The sequence below is a fragment of the Peromyscus maniculatus genome, chromosome 1, assembly GCF_049852395.1.
Source record: "Peromyscus maniculatus bairdii isolate BWxNUB_F1_BW_parent chromosome 1, HU_Pman_BW_mat_3.1, whole genome shotgun sequence".
Lineage (NCBI taxonomy): Eukaryota > Metazoa > Chordata > Mammalia > Rodentia > Cricetidae > Peromyscus > Peromyscus maniculatus.
Window position 1 is genome coordinate 116,322,667 of NC_134852.1, and position 26,418 is coordinate 116,349,084.

The 26,418-nt window shown below is 39.4% G+C and overlaps 1 protein-coding gene across 2 annotated transcripts in view; it reads right to left on the bottom strand.

The window, feature by feature from the left end:
• Window positions 1–1,346: 1,346 nt before the first annotated feature.
• Window positions 1,347–26,418, bottom strand: part of LOC143268274 (interferon-induced very large GTPase 1-like) — a 64,017-nt gene continuing 38,945 nt past the window's right edge. Inside the window, exons 2-5 of one of the 2 annotated variants that reach the window (XM_076549628.1) lie at window positions 26,192–26,294; window positions 20,790–21,116; window positions 6,526–6,614; window positions 1,347–5,618 (exon numbers count right to left, since the gene is read on the bottom strand). In XM_076549628.1, coding sequence (XP_076405743.1) covers window positions 1,827–5,618; window positions 6,526–6,614; window positions 20,790–21,069 — 4,161 coding nt within the window. In that variant the 5' untranslated portion in view covers window positions 21,070–21,116; window positions 26,192–26,294 and the 3' untranslated portion in view covers window positions 1,347–1,826. The remainder of the gene's footprint in view (window positions 5,619–6,525; window positions 6,615–20,789; window positions 21,117–26,191; window positions 26,295–26,418) is intronic. The other variant, XM_076549634.1, reaches the window with a different exon arrangement.

Consider the following 26,418-nt stretch of genomic DNA (forward strand, 5'->3'; position numbering starts at 1 on the left):
TGATGGCTGACAGTACAAATATAATGCTGCCCTTTCTGGACAAGTGGGACACAAGGAAAGCGACCACTGTACTCTGCCAAGACAGGGTAAGATGGTCTCTCAGAATTCCTGCTTCTAAAAATGGTCTGTCAGATACTCTAGGCCTGTAGCCAATTTGAATGCACCAACAATGCTGAGAAACATTAGGTGACTGTCCAGGCTGCCAGCTGTCTTGGTCTACTTTTGCAAGATTCCCGAAAGTTGCTTACATCCATCTACCGTTTCTCAGGTACCATTATGTTCCTTCTCAGGTCTTTGATGTGGTTGAAAACTAGATAGTTGTAATTTCCTCAGTTATGATAAAAGATAAGTTAGATATAAAACCTTAAACTCACAAATATAAGATAGATAGGACATCTTCTTTAATATTGTAACTATAATTCTTGCTCGGTAATTGTTTTGTTATATGTAATTTTACCATGTTAAAGTTAAAACCTTCCTTTTTAAAAAAAGAAAAAAGGGGAAGTGCTGTGGATATTGTTCTATATAAATAAAACACTGATGGCCAGTGACCAGGCAGGAAGTAGGTTGCCAGGCAGGAAGTAGGTGGGACAAGGAGAGAGGAGAATTCTGGGAAGCGGAAGGCTGAGGAGGGAGACACTGCAAGCCACCGCCAGGTCAAGCAGCATGTAAAGACTCTGGTAAGCCACCAGCCACGTGGCAAGGTAGAGATTTATAAAAATGGGTTAATTTAAGATGAAAGATCAGTTAGCAAGAAGCCTGCCACGGCCATACAGTTTATAAGTGATATAAGCGTCTGAGTGATTATTTTATAAGTGGATTGTGGGACTGCGGGGCTTGGGGAACCTGGAGAGAAGCTCTCCAGCAACAGCCTCCATTGGATATCAGTCAGCCATGCTATGTCAAGTTGCAGTGAGACTAGGCATCTCCTTTTCTATTAAGGCTGTATAAGGTAATCTGGTAGGAGGAATGGGTTCCAAAAGAAGGTAACAGAGAGATAGCCCCTGCTTTCACTGTAAGGAATCTCAGAGACCAAGTTACACAACTGTATATAACATATATGCAGAGGAGCTATGAAAATTTTTATTTTTTAAAATTAAATTAAATTTATTTTATATTTTTATTTATTCATGTACTTATTTAGTGTTTTGAGACAGAGTCTCTGTATGTAGCTCTGGTTGTCCTGGAACTTGCTATGTAGAACAGGCTGGTCTTGAATTCACAGAGATCAGCCTGCCTCTTAAGTGTTAGTCTTTACAGGGTCCACCACCACACCAAGATTAACATTTTATTTTTTTTAGATTTATTATTTATTTTTATTTTGTGTATGTGTGTGTGTGTGTGTGTGTGTGTGTGTGTGTGTGTGTCCCTGTGGAGGCCAGAAGAGGTCATTAGATTCCTTGGAGCTAAAGTTACAATTTGTTTCAAGCTACTTGATATGAATGGTAGGGATTGAACTTGGGTCTTAATCTCTGAGCCATCTCTTCAGCCTCTTTGATTTTATTATTATTTATATTCATCATATACTTTTGCATTGCTTGCTATAATAGTTAATAAAAATGAATAGCCTATTTTGTGTATTTTTAATAAATATTTAACTTAAGCTTCTGGTAAAATAGTAGTTTGGAGATTACTTACAGGACAATTCACTAATTCTAAACTCCTAGGATAGATCCAAATTGTGTGTTTAATTGGTTGGATTTAATTGTCTGAGTTACAAAAATGCTCATCACAGAAGGGAATGTAACAGATGACAAGGAAATTGACAAGGATTTTGAGTATTTATACTAATTCATAGGGTAGGAAAAACTTTGCATCAGAGGAAATCAATCAATGTTTGAGCAGTTTTTGTAGAATAACTTAAAATCATTAAAACTTTCCTCTTTTTGGCTCTCTAGATGTAGGACAGGGTTATTTGCCCTTTTGAATGCAGTAGACATCCTTTTAAAACTGTTTGCTGCCTCTTGGCATAGCTCCAGGGCAAGCTCTAGTTTGTATCTGTTGCTTAGCCCAAATGCCAGTCCTTGAGTTGCAGCTGCAGTCTCAGTGTCAATCACTTGGAGAATTTCATGAAAGTAACTAGAACTGTATCCTTGGTTGTTTTGTTCTCTTATATTTATGACTTCTTTAACCACTTTCATAATGTGAGCTGTTGTGTTCATTATGATGTCTGTCTCAAAATCTTCCACAGAAGGTGCATTTATTTGTGAAGTTTGAGAAGTAATAATATGTTTAGAATAGTTGATAGAAAATGGGTTCTTTGTACCACGATATCTAATTTTACTGACAATATGAGGATGCTGTTTAAAATGCTGCAGCAAAATGTTCTCTAGGTCAACATCAATGTCAGGATTGTCAGCAAATGAGAGTGAGGGAGGCAGAACAATGGAGATGTTCTCTGACCAGATTTTGTTGAACATATCTCTCAGCTCCTTCTCATGCAACTCAGTGCTCTTGACAGATGTGGCCACTTCTCTGATTTTTTCTTGTAACTTATGTTCAATTTTTACTTTTTGCACCTTTAAAAGGTCTTGAATTTTCTTTGCATTTATTACATCCTCACATTTTTTGATGGTTTCTACTACAAGTTCCTTTTTAAGAGTCTTCAAATCATCTTCAAGTTTTCCTCTCCATGGAGCCAATATGTCTCTATCTTGGTCTTCTTGAAAATATTTTTCAAGTTCTCGCTTAATGGCTTCATGTTTACCCACAAGTTGGCTTTCAACTGAACTTCTCACAATCTCCTGAACTAACCCATTCTGAATCTGATTGGTTAGCTGATTCTGCAAGTCCAGCATGAAGTTTCGCAGCTCCCAGGTCCAATTATTGTATGTGGTCTCCAGTTTATCCATAGCCACAACTTCCTGGGTGTTCTTGAATCTGAAGATGAAGTTCTCATTCACCAAAGCCCTCCATAAATCCTGTATTCGGACTTTAAATTCTGATATCTTCAAAATACTTCCCCTGGATTCTTCCTTGGCAAACTTAAGAATCCTGCTTTTTAGCTTCTGGACATTATGGCTATAGCAGGGATTAGGAGGGGCCATTGGGGGATAACCTTCCCACAGATGAGCAAAATAATGGATGTGGGTTCTGATGTCAAACTTAATGACATCACTGAAACAGTGTACATCTGAGCACTGTTCATATCGAGCTGCTGCAAGTGTAATTCCATCCAATTTCTCTTGCAGCTGCTGTCGCCTTGCCATACTTTCATTTGTATCTATGGTTTCTTCTGTATTCTGATGAACAAACAGGCAACCTGGGGAGATACTCAGTTGTTTCATCCTGAGAATGGCATGAATAGCTATTTGCAGAACATCTTGTATTTCTGATAAGTTTGGCCCCCAAATATTGACTAGAGTTAAGTTTCCAAGTGCAGTGACAAAGGTTGCCAGCTCATTTTCCTTACTCTGTGCTTTGTTCATGGGCTGTGGAGCCTTTAGTCCTTCTGAGTCCACAACAAGCAAAAAATCGAAGCCCAGCTCTTCTTTGAATGTATCGTCTACCTTCAGGAGCTGCATGTAAGCACCCCGAGTATACTTCCCAGCACTGAGGCTGAACTGCAACCCAAACATGGCATGCAGCAGAGTGGACTTCCCTGAGCTATGCAGGCCAAGGACAGTAAGAACAAACACCTTTTTATCTCCAAGTTTCTCAGAGACCTTGTCAAAAACAGCTGCTACCCACTTCAAGGGCACATAAGAAGTATCCCCATCCATTAGCTCAATAGGAAACCCAGATACCATCAGATCAGCAGCCATTTGAGGAACAGACAGATACAGTGTATTTGTTTGGGAAGAAGTTTCTTCCAGAGCTTCATAGATCTGGCCCAATTCTCTCAGAAGATGCTCGGGTCCCAGGGTAGAATCACAGATTTCTTTGGAAACAGCTTGTAGATCAGCCTCCCAGCGTCTGATGGAGCCTGCCTTTGATTGCTTCAGTTTCTCTGTTTGCACCTGAGTCATCAAAAAACTGTGCCTTTGGTGGAGGTTTTCTAAGTCTGTCTTGGTTAGTTGATCTATTAACAAACTCAGTCTTTGCAGGAAGTAGAGCTCAGTGTGAGTTTCTGGGTATGACTGGAGACTTTGACAAAATGACTCCATCAGGCCATTAAGATGAACTACTTTGTGATATTGTTCCCAGCGTATATTTTGCTTTTCCTTTTCAATGTCATTCTTGTATTGTTCAATGGTCTTGTTCCCCTTTTCTCTAAGTTGGTAGAATTCCTTGTCCTTCCTGCACCAATCATGCCATAGCTGTCCCTGAAGAGGCAGTAGGCTTTCTTTTATCTGAGATAATTTCACTTTTCTTAAGAGATCTACAATGCTGTCTGCTTTTTTTCCTGCTTCCTGGAAGTGTCTCTGGTCTTCATCAATGATAAATCCATACTTCCTAGCAATGTTGGCACAGTTATTCAAACTGCATGGGGATGTAGACTCTTTCAGTAACTGTGCTAATGTAACTGTGATTTTATCAGCTAATTCTACCTTGTTTAGACCCTTGATGCCAATTCTCACTTTGTGAGGAGCATACTTCTCATCCAGAATATTTTCTACATTTTCAAACAGACAGATGAGAGGTTTGTGTGGATTCCAAAATTCATGTAGAATAGATGTGCTCATTTTTGCACTTCCTGAAGCATTTTCTGAAGCTGACAGGAGGAGTACAGTGACTGAGGAGACCTCTTGCAAGAACTTAACTTGCTTTTCATATAGTTCAGCATTTCCATGGAGATTGGTGAAGGCAATGCAGTTTTCAAATCTGTCCTCAGCTCTTCCACCTGTACAGAACCAGCAGATTTCCACCATCCCTGCCATTAACAGACAGTTCTTGTTGCCTTTCCTAAAATGATTGTGAAAGAAATGGTCATGTTTTCCCTTGCTCAGGAGTAAATTCAGAATCTGTGACTTAGAAGTCGAGACAAAATCTCCAATTCTTATGAATGATACAATGTGTGTAGGCTGTGAGCTAATCAGTTGGTTATCATACTTCTTAATTTTTGTCTCCCAACCTATTTTTTCCACCTCCCTCCAGCTTTTTCTGATTTGTCCAAGGGACCAAAGAGGGAATTCAACTTGGAAATTGCAATGATTGGGCACCAAAAATGGGAGAGCAAATTGGCAAGTGGAAAGTTTGGTTAAAATAAATTGTCTTGTGAAGTCATCAGCACAGTGGAAAATTGCCATTTGGATGTCCAGTGGGTGAATGCAAGTTGGTACTGAGGCTGAATGTCCTTCCTTAATCATAAAAAAGTCCTCAAATCTTGACAATTTTCTTTCTGACTCTATAGTCACTGCCTGGGACAGATTTGAAATTGTCTTTCTGTAAACAAGGAATCTTAAATTATAATCCAATACCAATAGCTTCTCCAGAAAACAATATGGTAGTTCCCTCTCAGCTTTAGGTTGAATGCCCAGGAACGAGATCTTATTTATCAGAAGAAAATTAACTTTGGTCATCTTCTTGGGATAATAACATTGTAGATTAAGCCTCTGGATCAAGTCATCAAAGTGGTGATTTTTTTTTGTTTCTTCAATATCACTGATTGTTTGAGGTTTTACAGGGTGAGTAGTAGATCCATTGGGTTTCATTGAAGTAATTAACTTTTGAATCTTCTAGAAAAGAACAGAAATAGTGATAGTATTTGTTATCACTCTATAATAAAAAGGCTTGTTTATGCACACAAGAATATCTATCTCATTACAAAAATCTATCTCATTTTCTGTTTGGCAATGGTTTGACAAAGAATGAAGCATAATTCAGAACTCAGCATTAAAGGGCTCAAAACAAAGAGTTTTAAATGAGTAAATGGTTAACTAGACTGCACTATTATGCAAGTGAAGGCATCACAACAAATTAAAATGCACTCATAACAGAATTAGTAGCTACTAGATTTTCCTGGGATAAAAGGGAAAGAAAGACTTTACTGAACTGATGTAGCAGATAAAAAGAAAAAGTTCATGGGAATAAAATGGAATCTGAAGAGAAGTGAAGAGAAACCTACCACATCATAGATATTTATTACATATTTTGCCCATTATTATTCTGAAATGATTTGGATTACTCTCAGACAATGTGGAGATTCCTAGAAATAGAGCAGAAGATCCAAAACAAACTTAAGTGAGAGTTGTATGCATTAAGGTAACAGAATATATGCACAGAATTAAAAAAAAACTGTGGTTAGTGAAGAAAATAAAATGAATTTTATTCAGTAACTTTAGACTGAATTTTTAACTATGCTTCATCATTTGGATAAACCATTTTTAGAGAAAAATGGCTCAGGAAATTTAAGCACTGTGCACATAGGCACTCAGAAATGAATGAACAGAGAGCTGGATTTCTTTAGAACTTGGCTCTCCTTCAATTGACTCCTTGGAGACATGTTGGTACCAACACAGATTGACTCTGGTGCATTGTAGGACACAGTTTCCCCTAGTCCTCTAAGATTTTGGATATCTTTATGATCTGGCTATTTCACTCCTTTCAAGGGCAAAAATACTTGGTCCAGAGTTGATTACAAACCTTTTGCCATTTATCTTCATCTGGTTTTGCTTCATTGTCTTGTTTTCTCTTGTTTGTCCATTTTTTAGACTTTCCCATGGAAGATCCAGCTTTAGGGGTAAAATAATGTTAATTAATTTCATAGTTAATATAGTATTAAAAGGTGTCTTGCCTATTAATAAATCTCTTTGACATAAACAACTTAGCCCAGATAAATTTAACATTAATATTTATTTCTCAGGTGTGACCCAAGAAAATACATGAATGTTTTATTTTATATGATTAGGAAGTCCCAGTGGCAGCACTCTGTGTGGCTACATGGGCTCTGAGATTTCTGCTTCTGTGCCTCTGCAGAACAGTTTGTGGACCACCCATGCCAGCCATAGCAGCTGGTCATCAGGCCAATCACCCCTGCAGCATCAGAGGCCCCTGGAGGTATAGGCTCCACCTGCACCAACTAGAGATGAGTGACTAGTCTCCTGGCTGGACAGCCCCACTCTAGGCTCCAGGTGCCAGGCACGTCCCATGCCCATCCCCCACTCATTGCAGTCCAGTAGCTGGGTCAGCAGGCCAACTGTACCCTGTGGCATCAGAAGCCCCTAGAGGCAAAGCTCCACCTGCACCGATTGGAGGGAGAGTGACCCCAGAGGCACAGGCACCTGCACCGATTGGAGGAAGAATCAACACCTGTACCTGTAATTACTCCAACCCATATGGGTAGATGGCAGTGTTAAGAATACATTCAAAACATAAAAAGCAATATGGCACCACCAGAACCTAGTGATTCTACAACAGCAAGACCTAAATATCCCAATACAGATGAAGCAAAAGAAAACAACCTTAAAAATAACTTTATGAAGATGATAGAGGCCCTTAAAGAGGAAATGAAAAATTCCTTTAATGAAACGGAGGAAAAATCCCTCAAAGAAAGCCAAGAAAACACAATCAAACAGCTGAAGGAAACAGTTCAAGATTTGAAAATTGAAACAGGCAATAAAGAAAACACGAGGAGAGATTCAAGATGGCGGAGACAAGCAGACGCAGGTAGGCCTGTGGCAGCGGCCGTGGAGGTAGATGGGCCCGGCGGCAGCGGCCGACAGGGACATTCAGGCCCGGCGGTGGCCCACAGAAGTAGACAGGCCATGCGGCGGAGACAGGCGGACGCAGGTCGGTGACCTGTGGAGGTGGACGGGCCCGGTGGCAGCAGCCAACAGGGACACACAGGCCCAGCGGCAACCAGCAGAGACATAGAGGCCCGGTGGCGGCCTGCAGAGGTGGATGGGCCCGGCGGCAGTGACAAGAAGAGGTGGGTAGGCCCGAGGTGGCAGCCGGCAGAGACATACAGGCCTGTTGGCCACCCGCAGAGGCAGACAGACTCAGCCGCAGCTGACAGGGACATACAGGCCCTGCGGCGGAGACAAGTGGACACAGGTGGGCCTGTGGCGGCGGGCCACAGGGGTGGACAGGTCCGGGGACGGAGAGTGGCGGACGCAGCTTGGAACGGGGACACCCCTAGCCCCAACACCTGGGGAAGAGGCTATCTCCGTGGGTCGGAACCAGGGCGAGACTGAGCACTCTGTCTGGGGACAACCCAGGGCCCAACTGCTGATCCTGTGAAACCCAACAACTTGGAGGTGTTGGTGAGACTACCCTGCTCAGCTGAAACCCATCTGGGAGAGGATTCAGATGCCTACAGTTTGAAGTCTGAAGAAACAAGATCAGCTGAGGAGTTGACAAATGAACAAAACGTGACCTGGGAACACAGAAGAAGGCGCTACCCAGCCACTAAACCAGATCACCAGAATCATAAGTATATAATTCACCGGCTGAAATCAGCTGTCCCTGAAGAAACAGCCCAATAGTATCAATTTAACCAAGAACCCCTACTAAACCAAGACTAAAAATTAGAACAAGAGAGGCACTCTCAGACACAGACACCACCTGCACCGCACAGAGGAAAAGATGAGTAGACGCCAGTGCAAAAATACAGGCAACAACATAAAGACCTATATGGCAACATCAGAACCTAGTGATTCTACACCTGCAAGACCTAAACATACTATGACAGAAGAAATAGAAGAAATCAACCCTAAAAATGACTTTAAGAAGATGATAGAGGCCCTTAAAGAAGAAATAAAACATTCCCTCAATGAGGAAATAAAAACTTTCCTTAAAGAGGAAATGAAAAACTACCTTAAAGAGGAAATTAAAACTTTCCTTAAAGAGGTAATGAAAAACTCCATTAAAGAGGAAATAAAAAACTCCCTTAAAGAAATGGAAGAAAAAACGAACAAAAAATGGGAAGAAATCAAATCAAGCCAAGAAAAAGCAATTAAATAGATGAAAGAAACATTCCAAGATCTGAAAAATGAATTTGAGACAATAAAGAAAGCACATGCTGAGGGAATGCTGGAAATAGAAATCCTGACAAAACGAACAGGAACTACAGAAACAAGCATAACAAACCGATTGCAAGAGATGGAACAGAGAATCTCTGACACTGAAGACACGATAGAGAAAATAGATTCGTCAGTCAAAGAAAACACTAAAGACAAAAAAGGCGTAACACAAAACGTCCAGGAAATTTGGGACACCATGAAAAGACCAAACCTAAGAATAATAGGGATAGAAGAAGGAGAAGAATACCAACTCAAAGGCACAGAAAATATATTCAACAAAATCATAGAAGAAAACTTCCCTAACCTAAAGAAAGAAATACCTATGAAGATACAAGAAGCTTACAGAACACCGAATAGGCTGGATCCAAAAAAAAAGTCCTCTTGCCACATAATAATCAAAACACTAAACACACAGAACAAAGAAAAAATATTAAGAGCCACAAAGGAAAAAGACCAAGTAACATACAAAGGTAAACCCATCAGAATAACACCAGACTACTCAATAGAGACTATGAAAGCTAGAAGATCATGGACAAATCTCATGCAGACACTAAGAGACCATGGATGCCAACCCAGACTATTATACCCAGCAAAACTCTTAATCACCATAGGCGGAGTAAACAAAATATTCCAGGATAAAAACAGATTTAATCAATACCTGTCTACAAACCCAGCCCTACAGAAAGCACTAGAAGGGAAAATTCAACCCAAAGAAGCTAAACACATCCATGAAAAATCAAGCAATAGATAATCCCACACCAACATACACCACAGAAGGACAACACAACACAACCACAAAAAATAACAGGAATTAACGATCACTGGTCATTAATATCCATCAATATCAATAGTCTCAACTCACCTATAAAAAGACATAGGCTAACAGAATGGATAAGAAAACAGAACCCATCCATCTGCTGCATACAAGAAACACACCTTAACTTCAGATAGACACTACCTCTGAGTAAAGGGCTGGGAAAAGGCTTTCCAAGCAAATGGACCTAAGAAACAAGCTGGTGTAGCTATCCTAATATCTAGAGAAAAAGGATGTTTCAAAAGAGAAGAAGTCTTGTGGCAATGCCTCAGTGGTCCAGGTAACTACCAGAACTCGGAAATCCACGACGGAGACTAAGGCAGCAGAGATCTAGAGTGGAGTGCTGAGTTCTGGCAAACAGCTGCATCTTTTTTCCGGTGGGTGCCTGGGCAGGGCTGATGTGAATTGTGTACAGTCCAGATTTTGAAAATCGTGCTCTCTCAGGGATCTCCACAGACTAGTGGGTGTCCTCCCTCACTGCCCCTGTGGGACAGTCTCTGTGCGGGAGAGGCCTCGCGTGACTTTGTCTCTGGTGTTCCTCTGGGGACACCTGTGTGAGAGACTGTATGCTCCAGAACCAGCTCTCGTGTCCTTTGGCCAATGCTGGAGTGTGAAATAGTACAACGTGGGAAACAAAAGATGATCCCAATCGGGAATCGTGACTTTTTTTTTTTTTTTTTTTTTTTTTTGGATGATGGTCATGTTCTGTTTTGAAATAGCCTCTGTGTATTTCATTTGTTTTCTTTTACCTGGCGATCTCTGAGCAGGCTTCAGATTTTGACAGTTGATGAAGGATGTGACAGGCATTAATGTGTGGGTGAAAAGCTTGGTGAAATTCTGAGTGAAGTTTTGGTTAAAGTTGGTTGAACTTGGGATTGACTGGGAGGCCAAAGATTTAAGGAGCGGAAGATTCTCTCAAGACACAGATTGTGTGATAATGGTGTGTTTTGTGTATGTGTGAATGAGAATTTGTGAATGTTGAATTCTGGGCTTCGACAATCATTGTCAGTGCAGATCAAGCTGCAAGTATTTGTGTTTTGGAACTTAAATTATAAAGCTAGTTACGTCTTTCTGACAACTAGTTTTGGTGTTTGTGAGCATATTTTACCTACATTGCCTTTTCAGGATGTTGAGAAAGATCACGGGCACAGACTGGAGGCTGGGGGCTGGATGGTTTTGAGGAAGAGGTCTTGGTGGACTCTTTCGTGGAACAAAGGGAAGCAATGCCTTCTGGGAAATGAGCTGAGTTTTAATCTAGTCTTTAAGATTAGAAGTCAAAAACAAAAATATTAAGGAAAGGAAAACCTAATTGATCTTTGAAGTATTGTTATGTGGAATTGAGTGGGACTTTTGAGGCCTTTCTTCCAGAAAGCAAGGACTTGGTTATCAGGCCTATGTTAGGCCTAGGCCTTGGTGCCATGTAGTTGTACTTGAATCATTTCAATGGAAAGTGTCTTGGTGATTGGAACTTCTAGTGCGGTTTGGAGTTCTTCCATTTGAAAAATGTGATATTTGCATGGGATTGTTTGAATCTTGTTTTCTGGTCCCTCCCCATCACCACCCTCATGGTCTGAAGGTAGATTTTTCTCTTGATAAAGGAACAAAATAAGTGAACATCTTGTTTGTAAATAGGTATCTAGTAACTAGTGGTAAACTTGAAATGGTAGAATTCTTTAAAGCCTAATTCTAGGTAGCCTTAAGAAAATGTATCTTAATTATTTTTGAACCTGTATTCACCTTGTTTTTTTTCAAATATCTTAAGTTATATTTTCATTTTCAGAGCTGCTTCTTATTTGGGGCTACTTTTTTTTTTAATTGAGGCGTAATTCATAAAAGGGTATATTGTTTTGATGAGATTTTTTACAACTGTGGCTGGATGTCTTTCTTTAGTCTTCCAAGAAGGGCCATTTTACTTTTTTAGAGTTACTTTTTAAAGTCATGAGGTCAACAACTTGGACTACTATGCATGTAAGTGCTAATGCAAATTAAAACCCAAGTTGACCTCCAGCAGCAGTTCATTCTATGTTGACAGTGAGAGAACACTTTGCCTGTTAGGATACTGTTACTCGTGGGCTGAAATGCTGAAGAAACCCCTCCCCCTATTTTGTTTTTTGCAAAAATCAAGGTATATTCTAGGGTTTCCTGGTTGACCTCAACAGATAAACTGAGATGATAGTCTTAGTTCAGAAATGATCTGAATGTAGATTTACAGTCTACGCGTACAGCCGGCTAAGTGAGATCGCTTTCACAGTTCTGCATGTATCCCATCGGCTCCCCATTAGTCACTGAACTCTTAAAACAGGTATTGTAACATTATCACAATGTTTTGCGCCAATTTTATAAACTTTACAGTGCAATATGTGTTCCTTTTCTGAGGCAAACCAAAGGTATATTTCTCAAGGTTCTGCTGCTATCAGCAGCGTTGATGGAGGATTTTTTATACATTTATAATAGATAGAAATAAACCAGAAAAAAAGAAGAAAAAAAAAAGTGGTGGGGCCGGGCGTTGGTGGCGCACGCCTTTAATCCCAGCACTCGGGAGGCAGAGCCAGGTGGATCTCTGTGAGTTCGAGGCCAGCCTGGGCTACCAAGTGAGCTCCAGGAAAGGCACAAAGCTACACAGAGAAACCCTGTCTCAAAAAACCAAAAAAAAAAAAAAAAAGTGGTGGAGGAAAAGGTGAACACTGCAAGAATACTCAAAAGGGCTGAGAGTTGCAAACGCCAAGAATGGCTTTGCATAGTAAATGGAATAGAACAGCTCTGAACTATAGCTTACTTTTCCTGGTTTGGTCTGACAGAATGATTGAATGCTTTTGTACAAAAATCAGAGCCTTAAAAACAAGGATTTGGTGAGGTTGTAAAATGGTGTGCCACTTTGGCAAAACAGTTTGGTGGTTGGTCAAAATGCAAAACATTGTCACTCTGTTACTTAACAATTGTACCCTTAGGAATATATCCTCAAACTACTGAAAATGTGCACCTATGAAACATGTACATGAAAGTTTACAGCAGTGTGTTGCTAATAGTAAAAAAGTTAAAACAACTCAAATAGCTATCAAATACTGGAGAGAAATAAAATGTGTCTTATTCATACAATAGAATATTATTAAGATAAAAATGAATGAGAAACTGACAGATTAAATGACTTTGGTGAACCTTCATAATTTCATTTGTAGATCTTTCCATTTCTAATTTATAAATACATTTGGGGTTATAAATTATAAATGTCCTGCCTCCTGTCAACATTGTATATTTCTATTTGATGATTTTTGTGTCAAACATTATATGGAAATGTTTCCAAGTATTTTCTGTATTAACTGTGAATGAATAGAACAAAATAAATTGCCTGTGATGGAAAAAAAAAAAGAAAACACAAACCAAGGGAATTCTGGAAATGAAAAATCTGGGTAAATGAACAGGAACTATAGATGCAAGCATAGCCTATAGAATACACAGAGATGGAAGACAAAAACTCAGGTGTCAAAGACACCATAGAGGAAATAGATTCATTGTCAAAGAAAATGTTAAACCCAATAAATTCTTAACACAAAACACCCAGGACATCTGGGACACCAAGAAAAGACCAAACCTAAGAATAATAGGGATAGAAAAAGGAGAAGATTTCCAGATCAGAGGCACAGAAAATATATGCAACAAAACCATGGAAGAAATCTCTCCCAACCTAAAGAAGGACATGCCTATGAAGGTACAAGAAGCTTACAGAACACGAAATAGACTGGACAAAAAACAAACAAACAAACAACTCCTTGCCTTATAATAATCAAAACACTAAACATACAGAATAAAGAAAGAATATTAAGAGCTTCAAAGGAAAAAGGACAAGTAACATATAAAGGCAGACCTGTCAGAATTACACTCATCATCTCAATGGAGAGACTCTGAAACCCAGAAGATCCTGGATAGACATTTTGCAGACACTAAGAGACCATGGATGCCAGCCCAGACTACTATACCTAGCAAAGTTTTCAATCACTATAGATGGAGAAAACAAGATATTCCATGACAAAACCAGATTTTTTTCTTTTATTTTACAATACTATTCAGTTCTTCTTTTTTTTTTTTTTTTACTAATTTTTATTATACTTAAAATTTTTTTTCTTTTTTTTTTTTTACACCATTCAGTTTTTTTTTTTTTTGTGATATATATTTTTTATTTTACAATACCATTCAGTTCTACATATCAGCCATGGGTTTCCCTAATCTCCCCCCTCCCACGCCCTCCCCTTACCCCCAGCCCACCCTCCATTCCCACCTCCTCCAGGACAAGTCCTCCCCCGAGGACTGTGATCGACTTGGTAGACTCAGTCCAGGGAGGTTCAGTCCCTTCCTCCCAGACTGAGCCAAGTGTCCCTGCATAAGTTCCTGGTTTCAAACAGCCAACTCATGCAATGAGCACAGGACTTGGTCCCACTGCCTAGATGCCTCCCAAACTGATCAAGCCAATCAACTGTCTCACCTATTCAGAGGGCCTGATCCAGCTGGGAGCCCCTCAGTCTTTGGTTCATAGTTCATTACACCATTCAGTTTAACATAATAGCCACAGATTCCCCTGTTCTCCCACTCTCGCCCCCCTCCCCCTCCCCCCAGCCCACCCTCCATTCCCAACTCCTCCAGATCAAGGTCTCCCCCGAGGACCGGGATCGACCTGGTAGACTCAGTCCAGGCAGGTCCAGTCCCCCACTCCCAGACCGAGCCAAGCGTCCCTGCATAGGTCCCAGGATTCAAACAGCCAACTCATGCAAGGAGCCCAGGACCCGGCACCAACACGCAGCTGCCTCCCAAACAGATCAAGCCAAATGACTGTCTCACCCTTTCAGGGGGCCTGATCCAGTTGGGGGCCCCTCAGCCTTTGGTTCATAGATCCTGTGCTTCCATTCATTTGGTTATGTTATTTGTCCCTTCAGTTCTACATAGCAGCCACAGATTCCCTTGTTCTCCCCCTTCCTGCCCCCCTCCCCTTCTCCCCAGCCCATCCCCCATTCCCACCACCTCTAGATCAAAGCCACCCCCGAGGACTGAGATCGACCTGATAGACTCAGTCCAGGCAGGTCCAGTCCCCTCCTCCCAGATTGAGCCAAGTGTCCCTGTATAAGTCCCAAGTTTCAAACAGCTATCTCATGCAGCGAGCCCAGGACCTGGTACCACTGCCTAGATGCCTCCCAAACAGATCAAGCCAATCAACTGTCTCACCTATTCAGAGGGCCTGATCCAATTGGGGGCCCCTCAGCCTTTGGTTCATAGTTTATGTGTTTCCATTCGGACAAAACCAGATTTAAACAACACCCATGCACAAATCCAACCCTACAGAAAGTGTTAGAAGGAAAACTCCAACCCAAGGAAGTTAGCTGCACCCACAAAAACACAGGCAATAGATAACCTCACACCAGCAAATCCCAAAGGAGGGAAACACACACACACACACACACACACACACACACACACACACACACACACACTCACACTCACACTCACACACACTCACACACTACCACCACCACCACAACCACGAAAACCCAAAATAATTGCAATTAAAAATCACTGGTCATTAATATTTCTTAATATCAATGGACTCAATTCACCTATAAAAAGACATAGACTAAAAGAATGGGTATGAAAACAGGATCCATTTTTTTCTGCTTCACATAAGAAACAAATCTCAACAAAGACAGACATTACCTCAGAGTAAAGGATTGGGAAAAGATTATTCAATCAAATGGACCTAAAAAAGCTGTGTAGTTATCCTAATATCTAACAACATAGACTTTAAACCAAAATTAATCAAAAGAGATGGAGAAGGACATTTCACATTCATCACAGGAAAAATCCATCAAGATAAAGTCTCAATTCTGAACATCTATAGCCCAAATACAAGGGCACCTACATTTGTAAAAGAAACATTACTGAAGCTTAAATTGCACATCAAACCCCACACAGTAATAGTGGGAGACTTTAACATCCCACTCTCACCACTGGAGAGGTCTGCCAGACAGAAACTTAACAGAGAAATAAGGGAACTAACAGATGTTATGACTCAATGGGACTTAACAGACATCCAAAGAACATTTCACCCAAACACACACACACACAAAAAATACCTTCTTCTCAGTACCTCATGGAACCTTCTCTAAAATTGACCACTTAATTGGTGACAAAGCAAACATCAACAAATACAAAAAAATTGGAATAATCCCCTGTACCTTATTGGATCACCATGGTTTAAAGCTAGAATCCAACAACAACACAAATTACAGAAAGCCTACAATCTTATGGAAACTGAATAACACTCAACTGAATCACCACTGGATCAGGGAAGAAATAATGAAAGATATTAAAGACTTCCTAGGATTAAATGAAAATGAATGTACAACATGCCCAAACTTATGGGACACTATGAAAGCAGTGCCAAGAGGAAAGCTCATAACACTAAGTGCCCACATAAAGAATTCAGAGAAATCTCACACTAGTGACTTAACAGCACACCTGAAAATTCTAGAACAAAAAGAAGCAAACTCACCCAGGAGGAGTAGATGACAGAAAATAATCAAATTGAGGGCTGAAATCAAGAAAATAGAAACAAAGAGACAATATAAAGAATCAATGAAAAAGAGTTGGTTCTCTGAGAAAATCAACAAGTTAGACAAATCATTATCCCAACTAACCAAAAGGCAGAGAGACTATCCAAATTAACAAAATCAGAAATGGAAAGGGAGACATAACAACAGACACTGAGGAAATCCAGAGCATCATCGGGTCATACTTCAAAAGCCTGTATTCCAAAAAACTGAAAAATCTAAAGGGAATAGACAATTTTCTGGATTGGTACCATATACCAAAATTAAATCAAGACTAGATAAATAATTTAAATAGCCCTATAACCCCTAAGAAAATAGAAGTAGTCATTAAAAGTCTCTCAAGAAAAAAAAAAGCCTAGGGCCAGATGGTTTCAGTGTAGAATTCTACCAGAATTTTAAAGAAGAGCTAATATCAATATTCCTCAAATTGTTCCATACAATATAAACAGAAGGAACACTGCCAAGCTCTTTTTAAGAGGATACAGTTACCCTGATATCCAAACCACACAAAGATGTAACAAAGAGAATTACAGATCAATCTCCCTCATGAATGTTGATGCAAAAATACTAAATAAAATACTAGCAAACCAAATTCAAGAACACATTAAAAAAAATCATTCACCGTGGGGAACACTCTTCCACCGCTGTTTGGGAGTGCAATCTTGAATGCATTGGCATAGGAGACCACTTCCTAAATATAACACCAGTAGCACAGACAACTGAGAGCAAGAATTAATAAATGGGACCTCCTGAAACTGAGAAGCTTCTGCAATGTAAAGGACATGGTCAATATGACAAAACAGAATGGGAAAAGATCTTCACCAACCCCACACCTGACAGAGGGCTGATGGCCAAAATGTACAATGAGCTCAAGAAACTAGACATCAAAATACCAAACAATCCAATTGAAAATGGGGTACAAATCTAAGCAGAGAATTCTCAACAGAAGAATCTCAAATGGCTAAGAGACATTTAAGGAATTGTTCAACTTCCTTAGCCATCAGAGAAATGCAAATAAAACAACTATGAGATACCATCTTTCACCTGTCAGAATGGTTAAGATAAAAAACACTGATGACAGCTTATGTTGGAGAGGATGTGGAGTAAGGGAAACACTCCTCCACTGCTGATGGGAGTGCAAAGTTACACAGCCACTTTGGAAATCAGTATGATGACCTCTCAGTAAATTGGGAATCAGTCTACCCCAAGACCTAGCATACCACTCTTGGTCATATACCTAAAGGATGCTCAATCATACCCACAAGGACACTTGCTCAACTATGTTCGTAGTAGCATTATTAATGATAGCCAGAACCTGGAAACAACTGAGAGATGACCCTCACCTGAAGAATAGATAAAGGAAATGTAGTACATTTACACAATGGAGTATTACTCAGCAGTAAAAAACAATGACACCATGAAATTTGCGGGCAAATGGATGGAACTTGAAAAAATCATCCTGAGTGAGGTAACCCTGACCCAGAAAGACAATCACAGTATGAACTCACTCATAAGTGGATATTAGATATAAAGCAAAGGATAACCAGGCTACAATCTACAACCCCAGAGAAACTATGTAACAAGAAGGACTGACTCTAAGAGGAACATGCATGAATTGCACTGGGTGGGGGGCGGGGAATAGATATGATCTTCTGGGTAAACTGGGGCGGGGGATTAGAGAGGGGAGGGAATGGGGGATCAGAACATGAGGGAATGGGATGATTGTGTAGGGGGAGGGATGGAAAGGGAAAGCAATGAAAGAGATATCATGATAGAGGGAGTCATTATGGAGTTTTTGAGACACTTGGTGCTAGGGAAATTCCCAGGAATCCACAAGGATGACCCCAGCTAAGACTCCAAGCAATAGTGGAGAGGGTGCCTGAACTGGCTTTCCCCTGTAATCATATTGGTGACTACCCTAATTGTCATCATAAAGCCTTCATCCAGTGATGGATAGATGCAGATGCAGAGATCCAAAGCAAAGCACTGGTACAAACATCTGGAGTCCAGTTGAAAAAAGGGTCGAGAGATTGTATGAGTAGGGGGTACTGTGGGATGTCTTTCTGTATGCTGGAATATGTGTTGCTCCCATTGGCTAATAAATAAGCCTGTTTTGGCCTATGGCAAGGCACCTTAGAGGCAGGTAGAAAATCCAAGGGGAGAGACAGGAAGAGAAAGACCAAAGGAGAAGCAGGATGCCAGCAAACTGGTAAAGCCAAGGAACACATAGATTAATATAAATGGGTTAATTTAAGATGAAAGAGCTAGCTAGCAAGAAGCCTGCCATAGGCCATGCAATTGATAATTAATATTAAGCCTCTGAATGATTATTTTATAAGTGGCTGAGGAACTGTGGGGCTAGGTGAGACTAGAGAAACTTTTGGTTACAAGGGGACATCAAGATTATGATGGGAAACCCACAGTGACAGCTGACCCATGCTAGTGGGAACTCATGAACTCTGGACTGACTGAGGAACCTATTGTTGGGGAACCTGCAGGGGACCAAACTAGGCCCTGTGAATGTGGATGACAGTTGTGTGGCTTGGTCTGTGTGTGTGTGGCCCCTGGCAGAGAGATTAGGATTTATCCCTGGTGCATCAACTGGCTTTTTGGAGTCCATTTCCTTAGTGGGATATTTTGCTTAGCCTTGATGCAGGGGATAAGGGCTTGGGCCTGCCTCAATCTGATGTGCCAGACTTTGTTCACTCCCCATGGGAGGCCTTACCCTCTTTGAGTTGTGGATGGGAGGTTGGGGGAGAAGTGGGGTGGAGGAGGAGGAAGGGAGGGAGGGCGAACTGTGGTTGGTATATACAGTGAAAAAAATTAAAAAAGGAATGATTAGGACATATAAATAACCATCTCATCAGATTAGGGTTGCGGGACATAAAAATGTGGGACAATATAATAATAATAATTCATCAAGTAAGACTACCCCAAGTTAAAAGCTTCTGCACAGTAAAGGAAACAGCATTGTAAAAAAGCAACATATGGGAAGAGAGAAAATGCTTTCAAACTTTCTTGTGGGGGCCTAATGTTTAAAATATTTAAGACTCTCCTACAACTTGATAGCGAACAAACAAAATTCCCAAACAACATATTTAAAAATTAGGCATAAGAGTTCAATAGACATTTGTCCAAAAAAGGCATAAAAGTAGCCATTGAGTACACAAAATATTCTTACAAATCAAAACTACAATGAGGAACCACTTAACATTTCATATAGGATTCCTATAATCAAAAAACAGAAAATAAAAGATGCTAGAGAAGTGGTAAAAAATAAAAAAAAATTGTACATAGCTAGAGGGAATGCAAAATTGTTCAGTCACTATAGAAAAGTTTGATATTTCCTTAAAAAGTTAAACACACACACATAATTGTAAATAATTCCTAAACTTAAAAAAGACTTTATTTATTATTATTGGTGCAGATGGAAGATGTGTGCCATGGTGCATATATGGAAGTCAGAGAACAACTTTGTGGAACCAGTTCTTTCCTTCCACCTTTATGTAGGTTCTGGGGACTGAGCTCTGGTTGTTAGGCTTGCATTGCAAACATCTTTACCCACTGAGCCATAGCACCAACAAAATAATATATATGAAGTTGTATCTCTAAATGTTTGCCCAAAAGACTGGAACACAGGTACTCTAGCAAGTACTCATAAGGGCATATTAATAATAGCACTATTCACAATAGATAAGAGGTAGAAACAACTTAAATATCCATCAGCAGTTGAGTGGAAAAATAAAGTGTTAAAATATATACAAATAATACTATTCAGCTATAAAATGTGATTATCACAATGTAAATGAAGTTCAAAGGCAAAGAATTACATACTCTATAATATATTATTTGGATGGAATATCCATAATATAAACACACACACACACACACACACACACACACACACACACACACACACACACATAACATTGCTGTTTTCTAGTATGTAGAAAGAGTATAGAAAGTGAGGAGTGGGGAGAAACTCCTTATTGAGTTAGGCTTTTTAGAGTTAGGCTTTTTAGAGTAATGAGAAATTTCTGTAACTAGACAAAGATGGTGGTGGCACCATAATGTGAATGTATTAAATTGTTCTTTTTAAAATAGTTTGCTTTATATTATATAAATTTAAGTTTATTTATTATTAGTAGATGATGATGATGATGATGATGATGGTGATGATGATGTATCCTTGCCGTGTGTACATCTGGAGGTCAGAGGACAACTTAATGGAGTTGGTTCTTTCCTCTACCTTTACATGGGTTCTAGAGATTGAGCTTAGGTTGTCAGTCTTGTGTGGCAAGTGTTTAGCCCACTGAGCTTATTCACTGGCTCTAGATTATTGTTTTCACACCACCACAAAACATAGCTCCCTTTAGATGTCATTCTGGCAACATCTCTTGAATTATTCATAATAAGGTGATTTCAGGGACTATTTTAGACATATCTAGCAAAGAGAGGGATGATTAACTCAAGACTCACATTTTTCCATTTGTGAAATGATCAGCTCTGCCAGATTCCGTTGGTTTATGGCTATCAGAACATCATGAGTCACAGTCATGGAATATTCTTCTCCATAGTGCTGGATCAGTGTTTCAGCAAGGAGTGCCACTGTGTTTGCCTTCTGCAGAGTCCCTCGTTTAATGTGGCTGTATTCCTTAGCAAGATCTATATTTTTCAGTTGGTACTTAAACTTTCCCATCTCTTCCTCTGTAAGGTCTTCAAGGATATTAAGAAGCAATGCCTTCCAACTGTGATCCATTTTTTAAAGCTGGATCCTGAAGAAATGATGGACCAGTAGTTACTGACCTGAAATGGAAAGATCACTGTGGTTAATCACAGGAATGATTGAAATTATGACATATTTTGAAGACTAATCAGACAAGGAGAAGTAGAGGTGTTTATTAGTTAGTATCCTTGTTGCTGTGACAAATCCCTGACAAAAACAATGTAAGGGAGGAAGCTTTATTTCTCCTAACAGCTCAGGGGAATACAGTCCATCATGGCAAAGAAGTTGTGATGGTTAGAGACTGAGGTGGTTAGTCACATTTCATCATGGTCAGGAAACAGAGAGAGAATGCTAGTGCTCAGCTTATTTTCTCCTTTTTTATCCAGTCCAGGAGGAAGTTTATGGGATAGTGCCACACACTTCAGGATGGGTCCTTCTATTTTAATAATCCTAATCCACAGAATCCCTCATGGACATAACTAGAGGCTTGTCTCTTTGTATTATAGATCCTGTGAGGTTGATAATCAACATTAACTGTCACAATGTGAGATCAGATTGTCTTGCTGAAAAACAAAACAAAACGTTGATGTTCAGAAAGTATCTTCCCATTCCTTACATATTTAATAGTAAGACATGTGCCACCACACCTGGCTAGAGTTGTTTATTACTATGAAGTTCCTCTCTATGAAAGTAAATTTCTTCTATCACACACACCAAAAATATTTCATCAAGGATTCAAAGCTATTTGTTTTCCTTCCTGATTCCATACTATTTTGTTCTTCTTGTAGAATTCTTGAGAGTATTAGATAATGTCTGTGGGGAATTGAGTGGCTCTTACAAAGGTTTGTGTTATGATGAAAAGGGAAGAAAAGTAGACATTGTTTCCAGGTAGGTATTTTTTTTCCTTTTTTTGAAAGAGTAGTTGCAGTGAATGTGACCTTAGAAAAATGAAACCATCTGAGTATATTTTATTTGCATGTCTTTGGTGAATATTTTAGGAGATTCTATTTGTATGTAAAAATTGAGGCCAAAATTAGGGATAAGGTGAATCAGTTTCTGATTTCTTTGTAACTACAAGGTCCTTAACTCTTTCAATGTTTCATACTCCCATTAGCCTCTACTGCCCCTGTGCCATGCCATCCTGCCTGCTGCCATGCTTTCTGCTATAATGATCATGGACTAATCCTCTGAAACTATAAGCAAGCTCACAATTAAATACCTTTTTTTTAGACATTGCCTTTGTCATGGTGTCTTTTTACAGCAATAGAAAAACAAATGAGACACCTATGTTGAGGTATATTCTTTCTTTTGCTAGTGTCTTCAGGACTTTTTCATGAAGGAATAATAAATATAATCATAGACTTTCTGCAACATATGATCATGTGACTTTTTTCTGTCTATGTTTTATATTGCATTTGTTGAACCTTTCTTGTATTGCTGAAATTCTAACCTGAAAAATTTTAAAATTTTTTGAAAAATAATTTAATATGTATAGTGTTTTGCTTGTATGTATGCCTGTGCACAATATGCATTCTTAGTGTCTGTGGATGCCAGAAAAGGATGTTGGGATCCCCTATGACTAGAATTGTAGATGTGAGCCATTATGTGCTTGCTGGTAATTGAATGCTGGAAGGGCCGATAGTGCTCTTAACCATGGAGACGTATCTCCATTCTTCTCTTTTTGGTTTTTAAAATTTGTGCATTGAGTGTATGTGTGTGTTCCTGCACATGGTGTATATATTGATATCGGAAAACAACCTCAGGTGTTGGTCCTCAACTTTCTTATTGTTTGAACCAGTGCCAGAGGCCATGGGAGCATAAAGCAGATGACAACTAGTATTCAACAGGTTGACCCACCAGATGAATAACTCTCTGATGGGGAGCCCCACTTGGCAAAGACCAGTGGGGCCTCTGACTGTAAATAACTGGTTACTTCTGTCTGTAATTTCTCTTATGTATGTAATGGGTAGCTGTTCTAGCTTTGACTTTGAAGCACTGCCCCTCGTGAGGCAGCTAGTAACTGCTACACCTACCTAAGACCTGCCCCTGCGGTGTGGCCAAGACAGGACCATTTAAGACCTGAGATGTGTACATGCCAACTGTCTTGGCTCCTCATGATCCTGGATGCTGGATTGCAGACCAAGTCAGAGTTCTTCAGAGAACCATGCTGGATTGCACCTCACCTTTCCTGGTCCCTGTAACTGATCCCTTTATTGGTTTTAAGTTACCCAGAAATAACATTCTTTTAACTACCAGATAAACTACATGGAGTTGCCTTGTTAGATCGAAGCTATATATGTATCACTACATTTCTTCCCTAAAACCAGATATGGGTATTTTTCCTATTGCTTGTGTGTTTATCTCATGAAAATATTCCATCTATTGGGCACACACATAGCTGTGGATGGTCAGAAAGATGGTTTCTGCTTAAGCTGTATAGTTCTGATGAATAGAAATAATACTCAGATATTTTTCATAACTCAAACTGACATAGGAATATAACAATATTCTTGGCTACAAAAGACAGCCTTTTACACATTTAGCTAAGACCTCAGAGCAAGTCCAAAATAGACTAAGTTGCACCTGGAGATGATTTGCTCAAGGACAAATTCCCAAGTGTCTGTTGAACCAAAGTCAACTGATCAGTCAGGTTGATAACAGTGAGATATGGCTCCCTGTACAGGTCCCCTCAGCAGTTGACTTTCTGCACATACTCCCTGCCTCAAAGTTCAGCCAACTGTTTATTGTTTAAGTCCTAAATTTCAATGTCACTCTCTGTGATATCTCTCAGGCTATGTGCTTAATTACTCCACAGCCAGTTAGCATGACCTTCCTAGCCTTTGAGAAACTATGTGACTTATCATGTGTTATGAGAATGGGTTGAACCCTGAAAATGTAACAAATGTGTGTGTGTGTGTGTGTGTGTGTGTGTGTATGTGTGTGTGTGTGCATGCACCAAAAGAAGGATGTAGCTGAATGTACACAGAGAGGAGTATGAGAGATGTAGAAAGAGAAATGGGAGGGAAGTGAAAAAGGATGTAGCTAAATGGAGGAAAAACCATAGAGAGATGTGGAGACTGTATATAATGAATGTATGGAGAATGTGAAGAGATATGTGCTATGTGGAGACAGACAGAAAAGATAGTTATGTAAATGAGATGTATAGTTATGGCTGTGTGGAGACAGATGTAATTATATGGAGATTTGTAACTGTATGGAGACAAGGAAGATGAATTTGCATAGAAAAGAAATAACTGTATGTAGAGGCCTGTGGCTGTGCAGAAGAATGTACAGATATGTGGCTGTATGGAGACTGTATGGAGAATGTAACAATGTGGAATATAACTATGTGGAGACAGAGATCTTCAGAGAGGATTTTTCAAGATAAAGTAAAAGAGAAAGTAACCACCAGAAAGTGTATTTCCTTATTTTTCCCTTTAGATAGACAAGTCTAGTCCTTGCTACATTAATGGATATTTTTTTTTTGCATACCCTTGAGGCAGCCTTGGAGCAAGCTCTTCCAAAGGCCACCAATAAGCCAGACTTTCTTATTGTTTGTTACTACATGCATCAAGCAAGCTGCCCTATAAACTCCTGAGGATTCTCTTGTCTTGGCCTTCCATCTTCCCAAAGTATAACTGAGATTATATATGTGTGCTATTATGTATTGATTTTATGAATGTTCTGTGGATCTGAACTCAGATCCTCATGCTTGTACAGTAAGTATTTTACCCATTAATGCATATCTCCAATTCCATAAAAATTCTTCCAGGTAGATGGTTCATGGGAAGAATCCGCTCTCATATTATTAAAGAAAAACTAGTATTTTACATTAGCACAAGAAGACTGATGACATGAATTATCTCTTCAAGTTGGAATTCTGCTCCTTTGAAGCCTCCAACACTGTCTAATATGTTATCATATAGTTAATTTAAGTGTATAACAAGTATAAGATAATGCATATATATTTTTGATTATTTGAAAGCACTTATAACATGAATTTTAATCTATTTATTTAGACATCAAGTTCCTTAGCAGATTCCAAAGAGATGTTCACAGTTCCTCAATATAGTGCTAAACTTTATTTTGCCATCTTTGTCTCCAATATTGTCTTCTGTTGCATTATGTAGTAAGACCTGAATATTTTAATGATAATTTATAATTTTCTTCAATATAGTTTCTTATCACATCATGTTATTTATTCCATCTTTTGCTTCACACTTTGAGAAACTTTCTTGCAAGGATTCATATAAATAATATTTTCTGGTGATAAATTTTATTCTGTCACTAAAGGTATTTCCTTTCAGTTCCAAGAGCTGTCAAAATATCATCTGGGGTAGAGTTGAACTTCACTATGTAAAATGACCTTATCCAAGCTGCTGTGTTCTACCATTGCCTGCTTCCTCCCTCCCTTCCTCTCTCCTTCCCTCTCTCTATGCCTCCTTACTTCCTTTTCTTCCTTCCAACAGTCAATGACTACACTAAACACTTAAGTAGTGTGAACACAGAAAACCCTCAGTGGGAACCAGTTGAAATGTTGGCATTGATTTCTGGGCCACCATCTTCAAAAATGCATCTTCACTGTCTTTCCAAGATACCCACAAAATGCATTTTTATCTGTTAAGGTGTGTTCATAAATGTAGTCATTAATACTATCTTCAAGATTTGTCTGTATCTGAAAGCCTAACAGAATATCAATAAACATTTTATGTCAGACATATTCCATAAACCTGATAGTCATAAAATAAGAGATAGACCACTCATCTGAATGTATGTCCTTAGAATATGCAATAAACTTATAGAAATCCTTCTATCCTAATTTTATTAATAATTTAGATAAAATTGATACATCCATCAAATAATCACAAGGTAATTTTGAGAGCAATGTTTCACTTGATAACAAGTCAGATGAATATAAGTCTTAACATGACTGAGGCAAAGATCTCCACAGCTAAGTAAGAAGATGAAATTTCCCTATTATCACTAGTGTTCCCAAGGTGGTTCACTGTTGAAATCAAGCTTCTCTCTATATTACTTCTATAACTTCTATATGATGTGTACTTGATAGGATAGTATGTTGTGAGATAGTGGCCTAAAAAGTTGGGTAAGGCATTTTCTCTTTGTTGATGGAGTTTTAAAAGAGAGATGTGATTACCTTGAGTAGAAATATTGAAGGCAGCCTGGGCCAGAGTCTGCAGGGATGATCTTGGTGAAAGAGTGTGGTATTCACACTAGCTGATCAACTGTGGCAGCATGGGCTGGAAATAATAAAGCAGTATGAGTAAAAAGATAAAGATGCAGGTTGGGTGGGAAAATTCAGATTTGTCACTGCAGAGAAGAAGAGCAAGAATGGATGAGAAGAGGCAGAAAAGATAACAACAG